The 9,642-nt window shown below is 42.1% G+C and overlaps 1 protein-coding gene across 2 annotated transcripts in view; it reads right to left on the reverse strand.

The window, feature by feature from the left end:
- The window catches only part of ZNF414 (zinc finger protein 414), a 176,052-nt gene extending 168,277 nt beyond the window's left edge, over positions 1-7,775 (reverse strand). Inside the window, exon 1 of one of the 2 annotated variants that reach the window (XM_078670108.1) lies at positions 7,583-7,775. In XM_078670108.1, coding sequence (XP_078526234.1) covers positions 7,583-7,651 — 69 coding nt within the window. In that variant the 5' untranslated portion in view covers positions 7,652-7,775. The remainder of the gene's footprint in view (positions 1-7,582) is intronic. The other variant, XM_078670109.1, reaches the window with a different exon arrangement.
- Positions 7,776-9,642: the final 1,867 nt, after the last annotated feature.

Below are 9,642 nucleotides of genomic sequence, written 5' to 3' on the forward strand. Positions count from 1 at the left end.
TAACAGATCTAAACCATTGGGTAGATTGGTTATGGTATTCTCAAAAACACAATGTTTATGTTGGTATTGCGGTATATATCTTTCATCCGCCCCTACATTGTTGTTGTGGCAGTTATCATTGAATACCATAAAGTGCAATGTGCCTGCCTCTTCCAGAGGCTCCTCTGGTCTAGATTCGCAGTGTCCAGAGATCAAAAGGTGAGGTAAAAAAATAATGAAGAAATAGTAACCCCAAGAAAAATTTAGGTCAACACCCAAAAAATTTTATTAATGGTGAGGATCTAAAAGGTAAAATAATTGGTACTTATAGCAGGGCTTTCGTCAGGACTAAACAAACATACAAACATTGAATAGTTACTCACACCATTTGTGTAGTTACTGCGATGGCTTACTGGTTAACTAGTCAGTGGCCATTCCTCCCACGCGGCTCTGTGGCAATAAATTAGCCGGTATCCCCTGACGAAGCCTCTTGTTACTTAACACTAGGTAGAAAGAGCTTGATTGGCCACTGACTGTTAACCAGTAAGCCATCGCAGTAACTACACAAATGGTGTGAGTAACTATTCAATGTTTGTATGTTTGTTTAGTCCTGACGAAAGCCCTGCAGACTCCGTTGAGCCATAGGGGGCTGAAACATGTCGACACCATTTTTAACACTATACTTCTAGATCCAGTTAATTGATCTAGTATAAGTACCAATTATTTTACCTTTTAGATCCTCACCATTAATAAAAAAATTTGGGTGTTGACCTAATTTTTAATTGAATTTTTTCTTGGGGTTACTATTTCTTCATTATTTTTTTACCTCACCTTTTGATCTCTGGACACTGCGAATCTAGACCAGAGGAGCCTCTGGATGAGGCAGGCACCTTGCACTTTATGGTATTCAATGATAACTGCCACAACAACAATGTAGGGGCGGATGAAAGATATATACCGCAATACCAACATAAACATTGTGTTTTTGAGAATACCATAACCAATCTACCCAATGGTTTAGATCTGTTACTAGTGTCCATTTTTTGCAATTTTTTTGCATTTGATAACCTCAATACTTATCCAGGGGAAGCAAATGGACGCCCATTCCTCATCCCTATCCTATTGATTACTTAAGTAACTTGTTGAGTACAACAGTTTTAGAAGTGGTGAATATCACTTATCAGGAAAAATATTTTAGATGTGTGAAAAAACACTTAAGGTGTTCAGAGATCCTGCCTGAAGGAGCTGGAAAAAAACATGACTCACAAGCAAACTGCTACTATAGTGCATTGTGGGATGGGGTGCTTCTGAGGTTCTTAAAGTATGGGCTTCTTTTTTAACCTCTATGAGTGTTAACCGCTGCATTTTCTCCTCATGCTGTTGGTATGCAGGCAGCCTTTTTTCCATGACAATGTGATGAGCATTAAAAGGCCATGTTATACCTTCAACTATTCTTCTACAGCATTCATAAGGAAAATACATCGCTGACAGTCAACACAGACATTAAGGAAAATTCAGTGATTAACATTCTTCAATTACAATTTCTGTAAAGTTTAAATATATTAAATATGGCGTTTCAGGATCCACGCAAGCTGTGGGGAAATTATTCAATGTTTATGACTTCAATGAAGATACCTATGATGCAGAACTAGAACTAAAAGGTATGTAACTTTTCCTTTTTGGCGCAGAAAGCACCAAAATGTCCATGTTATGCCGCATTTTTAGGCAAAGCTCATAACAGCTGCTAATTAATTCTAATCCCTATGGTCTCAGATTTATCAGGTGCAATAAATATTGCATCATCCTTCAGAGTCACTCGTATCAGGCCTATGGCAGCAAACTTATCAGATAAAAATGGTACGGAAAATATTGACCAGGTTGGCTATCACTGTAATGGAGAACCCATTAGCATACCAGAGACTAGTTACATTTTAACTTATTTGAAAAAAGGGCTAATTTTTCAGACACATCGTCCCTTTTCAAAAGTATGAAATACTCCCAGACACGTAAGGGGTAGTAACGACAGCAATTTATCAAATCCAGGACATTTCCCTAGATTTGGCTAAAGGTTGTGAAATTTTGGAAAATATCTACCCGTCCAAAAACAGGATGCTTTTTTTAAACACACTTCTCCCGTTTGGTGCACATATAATCATCATTATTACAGTTAATTGGATGATTCTGCCATTGATTCTGCACCATTTAATCTGTGTCGGATCTTCAATGCTTCAGTGGAATCATTTCATATTTACCAATTTTCTCCCGTTTACAATTAATGAAATGTAAATAAGTGCCGGATCCAACATCCGTTGTCCATACCATTACATTTGATTTTTTTTTTGGTTTGATCGGTTTATTGAAAATTTGTGAGTAGAAAAACACTATGCATACATAGGAATGATCACAAGAGACCAGTAGGCACATGACTAAATCCAATTTATAAGCCAGTATATCAATGGCGCAATTACATCGTCAATATTATTTACAACTAATAACAGCAATTAGCATACTCCACCAGTCGCTGAGCCTTCTCCCACTTACAGCATGACCGTTTAATCCTGTCGCAGTACAGTATGACTCCACTATGAATGTATAAATCAATTACATTTGTACGGCATGTATGGCTTCACTCCGCCATAACACATCAGGCGGAGTATGCAGTCAAACATTTTTAAGAATAACAGCAATCAGAAACCACAATCAGGGTGGGAGGATAGGAAGGGAAACAAGAGCCTTGTAAAAATGGGTGAGGAAACATCTCAAATGCTGTGAGGAAAACCTCACCAACGTTCACATAGGTGCACTTCATGACTATTGAGGTAACAGACATCGCACTTTAAGGTAGAATGGACGTTCTCTGCAAACTAGAGTATAGTTTGGGTCGAAATGCAATACATGTATAGCACACCATCAATCAAGAGTGGAGGTGTCCGAAGAACCATCCAGTGCCAGCAGCCCCTGAAGCGAAGACAGCATTGCATTCCATGCAGTGGAAATAGGGATTTTACGGAGACCCAGAGCATCCTTATGCACCAGATAGACTGCCTCCGCCTTCACCCAGTTCAGCATTGAGAGACCAAGCCTTCTTCAATAGGGGCTCCCCTGATTTCTACTGGCATGTTATTAATCGTTTTGCCACAATGAACCCCAAATCTAAACACCTAGAGGATGCTTTGTGTCCTGCTCCTAGGAAAGACGCCTGCAATACATGCCTCTCATGTCCTCTGTATTTCCCAATTTGTGCTATTAGCTAACATCCCAATTACCCCATCCTAGTAGGAGTGCAGACTGGGGCATGACCAGAGCATATGTTTATGGTTTGCATCCACCAACTGGCAACGCAGACAGCAGGTATCCGGTCTATGGAAATACCAATTTATCTTGTCCGGAGAAAGATATGTATGCCCTATGGATAATATAGAATTGGATTAGAATAAAACTGGCGTTTATGGGGATCTGTTTAGGACTTTCTAAGACAGCAGACCACTCCTTCTCAGAACTGGGCCCTCCCGATCCGTCTTCCATTTGTCTTGTAAAGGCATTAAATCTGCCATAGTGTGTTGCCGGGTCGACTCAGCAAACCACTTCACCAGGTGGCGCCCATGACGTGCACATATTGCATGAGGAGATGTGTTGGAGGCTCCTGCGTAATGTCGCCCCACCAGCGCCTCATCGTAGCTATCCTGGAGGCATAATTCAGGAACTGACCCGGGGGAAACCCCATCCTCCTCTGCGATGGTATGGAACGGCCGCAATATGCCCTCCGAGCCCCTCCCTATACAAGTCCCCTAAGGTAGTAATACCTGCTCCTACCCAATCAGTAAGATCTGCACTCAGAACTCGCCCCCTCGGTGTCGGCATACTCAATAATGGCATAGCAGGTGTGTATGATGTAACTCATTTAGTAAGGCGCAGGGTCCTGCAGAAACATTTCCGTGCAATCTGAACCAGTAAGGTAAGAGGTTCATTCGATCCATCACAAGGGTGGAATAAAGAGAGAATCCTGTCCAGAGAGTATGGAGGACTCCGTTCAGCAGAGTCCAACAAATGAAGTTCCTCCACCCACTTTGCCACCCACTGTATTTGAGAAGCCAATAATGCTCTAAATTGGGTAAAGCCAGTCCACCTCTAGATCTTGGTAAATATAGCTTTACCAGAGCCACCCTGCATCGCGAGTTACTCCAAATGAAATTCCCAACAATCCCCTCCATGGAGCGAAAGAAGGACACAGGTAGGTAAAGCTGTAGATTAGCAAAATAATAAAGGAGACGCAGCAACATAACCATTTTGATTAATTATACCCTCCCTATAACCGAGAGATTAAGCGTCTTCCAAAACTCGATCTGAGATTTGAGAGCTGTGACCGCCCTAGTGATATTGCCATCCATAAGGCCTTGGTCATTATGATAGATGCGTATACCTAGCTACCTAAACGCCACCGGTTGCCAATGCACTACTGTCCCATCCACCTCCCAAGTCGGATCTTCCGTACCGGGGTTAACGGGTTATAAGCAAGACTTACACAGTGCACACCCAGCCCAGATAGAATCGCAAAAGATCTCAGCATATCAGGGATGACCTGTGGGCTCGCTCATAGATCTTTAACATACAGCAAGATGTCATCCGCATACAGCGAGACCGCATGTATGCCATCTCCAAGACTATTCCCCATGGCGGTGCCGCGCTCCGCAGCATTCATACCATTACATTTGATATTTAATTTCTGCAGTCACAGATCAATGACCTGCAACAAGTTCAATCTCTATTCACCACAACCTAGGGATAACAAAATAAAACTACATGACAATAATACCAGTCTGTCAGAGTAAAAATGTTAGCTGTTAACTCAGACTAGCAACTCTCTAGATATCTGCTTATTCTTGTGCTTTTCATTTATAGTTTAAAGAATGTTTCGATCCCTCTGGTATATTTATCTAAATACTAATTTAGGGTAGTAGTAAAGAAATTACAAACGTATGCCCCTTTAATATCCGAGGATTCAATGTTTAAAGGTAACCACCACCTTTTTTTGTTTTCAATTAATTATTCTAAATTTGGCTATCTTGCTAAGTAAAATGGAGCTTTCATGAATAGGAGGTCTACAGCAGCTTCCATAAATAGGTTGCACCCATGTATACTCTACTCTACGAGATTTAAAGTCTGCTTGGTGGATATATATATATTTTCTTTTATCTGAAAGCAGTAGAGCCCTTCTTTACCTCCTAATAGGTCAATGTTTCGGCTCCCTTTTACCTCTGTTGATATGAACGCTCAGTTGTGGCATGCTGCCTATCATAATGTTGAGTTTTTAGTACAGAACTACACGCATAATGATTCTCAGTATCAGTCTTTACAATACTGTCAAGGAAAGTAGGTATGGAGTCAGTATAGCAAATATTCACTTCTCTATGCATGATTCTTTTGACCATCTAGCTCATACAATATACATGGAGATGCACATTTCTGTCCATTATATTTTGATCTGTAACCAAGCATTTTAAAAACCAAAGGACCTGCCCCTAAATACTGTGGAAACAATAATTTCCCATGTAATTTTGTTATAGCCTGAGTTAGGATAACATTCAACGGTAGATATATCTAGACCTTCCTGTCTCGATGAGCTCAATATAGTCACTGGTTCAAAAGCTAAAAACGTGTGTGTGACAATCTTGTGGTAACCAACTGACCCTCACTATACCTTTCTAAGAAGAAGATGCCTTCGAAAAAAAGTAGGGAGGGGAGTTGGCAGAGCCTCACGGGAGAAACACCTGGGAAGGATATAACAGGCTGGTACTCACTTGTGTCCTCACGTTCTCATCATCAGCATCTGCCAAGTTACAACAAAAAGGGGATGACAAACAGTGCAGACGAAAGAAACCAAAAAAGTGCTCTATGTGACTGACCCAATGTGGATTGCCAAACTCTGTTATTGAAATCTGGTCGCACCACCATTAAAAAGAGGTAGGCTACACTTGCTTCACTACTTTTATTCCGTGCTGTATGCCCACTCTGCTAAAACCAACATGTTTCATTGCCTAGTTGTATTTACCGGCAACTTCATCAGGGTTTTGGGTCTGCGTAATCTCTGCACGTTTAGATTCTCCGTTTATTGTACCAGGTGGCTTCTGTACTCACGCCTACCATAGCCCCCGTAGAAGAATCTGGGTTACCAGGGACCTGTCGCTTCGTTGCAGGTCCTCGGAACTGCCCTCGGTTAGTTCGATATTCGTGCAAGTAGAATGGCCTCCGCTCACCCCCTATAACCGAGCATGCCAGTTTAAAAATCGAGAGGAGGTTAAGTCTAAATCGGGTGTGGGCAGGGGTATGATTGATCAAGAAGTTTTAAGAAATGTTGAGATTCGAGCGGAGTTGTATATTACTTTAAAAATCATGGTCAAATGTTTGTATTTTGCATCGGTTTGGTAGAGTTGTGCTGTGCTCTGTAAAAACAAATAGAAACTTGTTAAGTTACAAAAGACACCGAAAAAATATTTTCAACTCAGTTTTATAAAGCTGAGAATATAACGATTTAAGAACTATAAAAATTGTAGGTGTCAAGAGCATAAAAAATACAGCTTTTCAACATTAAATGTACATGTTCTTATATGTAGGCACTTTTTAGAAATCCAAAAGCCATTTTAAACTGCAAGCTGAAGAATAAGCAAGGCCAGTTGGCACCTATAGCTCCCAATATGTGCTGTACAGGGCTTTAAGTGAGGGGGGTCCCTCTGGGTTTCAGACCAGGTAGTAATTAAAAACTGAAAATTAAATAGGTCCCTATCTGGCCCAACATCATTGTCCTTAACATGACTGGACCAAATCAGTGCTTTTAATGGGCAGGTACTCGCCGGTATTGAGTACCTGCACTTCTTTCATTTGAAAGTATCTCAGGGTTGCAGCAATACATTAAATTGGAGAGTGCCAGCACTTCTGAGGAGAAAACCGGTACTCTAAATAGAAAGTACCTGCACTTTTATATTTTCATTATAAGCACTGGACCAAACACTGATCCATTTCTCAACAATGAATGATTTTCTTCAAGATAAGTCAATGGGGAAGTTGCATTCTCCTATTTTCTGTTTCACTATCCCCCACTCCCCTGTCCACAAATGTGGGCATGTATGCTTTTAGAGACCCTAGTGCTGTCACCAAGTCATGTGAAATGTATTACAGATGTACTTAAACAACTAATCACGTGAATGTTTACTGCGTGTGCGCTTTATTTTCTGATTGGTGCTTTTACATTTAAAACAATGCAAGGGGCAAATCGCAAACATGAAGAAACGCCTGCTCTGCTGAACGAAATTAACAACAACTGCGTGTTAAATGAAAAGTAGTGGTCTACTGGCCCAGTTTATAGCAAACTCGCTTCATCCCAGAGTGAATATAGAGGCCACTGGCGAGGAGACGGTTAAGAATCAGGACTAAATATGAAGTAATATTAACATGTAGGTTCGAGTTAAAGATTTTAAACCAAACAAAATGCCAGCAGTACTTAACGGTATTGGAATTGCACTATGGAATGCGAAATCATTCAGATTACGTTGCCCACGCTGGTACAAAGAGCCGCAAACTCCGATGCTGCCATTTTGTATATATTTACCATAAGGTGCGATGCTACTGAGCCCAGCTGTCCGCTGCTTGTATGGGTCGCCTGTGAATTCAGTTTCATGCGTCTCCCCCAGGCTGAGCTTCTAACGGATGTCTTTTGTTTATAATGTTAGGGCTTCCGGGTCGCGCATAACTCAATCCCGCAGCAGAACATATTGTCAGAATCTTCTGGGATTGTGTACTGCTGATAATATGTAAGGCGCCCTGAGATTGGAGCGCTGGACCACTCAGCCAGGCGTAGGGCGCCGATGATTTGCCGTGTGGTTCGCACGTGGACAGATCCGCCTTTTTACAAATCGGCGGGCGCAGTGAGTCTTCCCTAGATTAAAGCAGTGGGTTAGTTATGCCATGGCTCTGGCTGGTTTAGGATGCTGCTGTTGTATATAGGGGAGGGTGGTGCGAAGAGAGGGGGGCTGCGCGCAGTAGGATTCCAGGTAATGCAAGCAGACGCAATGCTTATTGGCCATGAAGCCTTCTTTCAAGGGAGGCTGCACACTGTTAGAACCCGCTGGTGGTGTTTATTTGTCTCAGTAGGGGTAGGTAGGAGGGCCACTGAAACTCGAGCCTAAAGTCTGGCTCAGCTCGAGGATCCTGTTAAAACCTCGAGCCCAAAACGAGCCGAGCTTTCCCTTCCTCTCTCTGCTCAAGATGTGGCGTTAGGGTCAGTGCTGTCGACTTTAGAACTAGGGAACCAGGTTCGAGCTTCGGCGACTGGACAAGCTCTTATTATTATTTATTTATTTATGCATTTTTATATAGCACGGACTTTACCCGAAGGTGCCAGAGCGCTTCACAAAAGGAACAGAAATGGAACATAATGAGAAACATTACAAAAGCATACGTTACGTTACATAAAGTAATAGTGACATTTGTGATCAAACAATATACATGAGGTATTAAAAATTGTGCGCAACCAAAAATACATGAGGTAGTAAAGGTAATAATGACAATTGTGAGCAAACAGAATACATGAGGTAGTAAAAATTGTGAGCAACCAAAAATACATGAGGTAGTAAAGGTAATAGTGACAATTGTGAGCAAACAGAATACATGAGGTAGTGAAAATTGTGAGCAGCCAAAAATACACGAGCTAGTAAAAAGTGCACAGGAGGAAAAAGTGACAAGTGTGCAGTTACAAGGGAGAACAAAGTATCATTTGAGGTATAATACTGCAAAAGGTGCTAGACACTCAGGCACACGAACAAGCGTTATGTAGGCAAGGTGGCACTTGTGCAAGTATCAAAGATAAAAACAAGTGAGAGGTAGCAAACCGTGTGTTACAAGGGCAAAGTGGTGTGTGCATGTTACACAAGGGCACCAAACACAAGTACATGGAAAATACTCCAAAGAGGCGACACTCCAACCCCAGGAATACCCTGGGAAGGCACTTCCATGGGCATGGAAAATATCAGTAGTGGGAAGTCTTCCTCCAAATAACAAGAGGACGTGAATTACTTTTGGAGGTGTCTCTGGAGGAGGAGAACTTTGAGGTCCCTTTTGAAAGCCTGGGAGGAGGCAGTGGTCCGGAGCTGAGGCGGGAGTGAGTTCCAGATTCTCACTGCGTTGCCTGAAAAGGATTGGGCCATTGTTCTCTCCTTCTTGAAAGTGGGAGGTTCAAGTAGAAGATTCTCCGCATTGCGTGAGGGTCTAGAGCCTCCAGAGAGTTTCAGTTTATTCGCCAGGTAGCGAGGAGAGGAGGAGTGCAAGGCTTTGTGGGTGATACAAGCGGTCTTGTAGATAGCTCTAGCCTCGAAGGGAGCCAGCGAAGGGTGGATAACATCGGTGTGATATGATCGCTTCTTTTGGCCCCATAAATGAAGCGAGCTGCTGAATGGAAAACAGACTTAAGTGGGGACAGGTGGGATTTGGGGAGGCCAGTAAGAAGAGAATTGCAGTAGTCTAATCTGGAGAGGACCAGCGATTGCACCAGGGTTATAAGGTCCTGTTCCGGGAAGAAGCGTCTGATTCCCCAAAGAAGGCGCAGTTGGTAACGAGCAGATTTTGCAATAGAATTGATGTGGGGGGTTAGATTGAGTTTTTTGTCTAGAATAA

This window comes from Lissotriton helveticus, chromosome 12 (genome assembly GCF_964261635.1).
Source record: "Lissotriton helveticus chromosome 12, aLisHel1.1, whole genome shotgun sequence".
NCBI classification, from domain to species: Eukaryota; Metazoa; Chordata; class Amphibia; order Caudata; family Salamandridae; genus Lissotriton; species Lissotriton helveticus.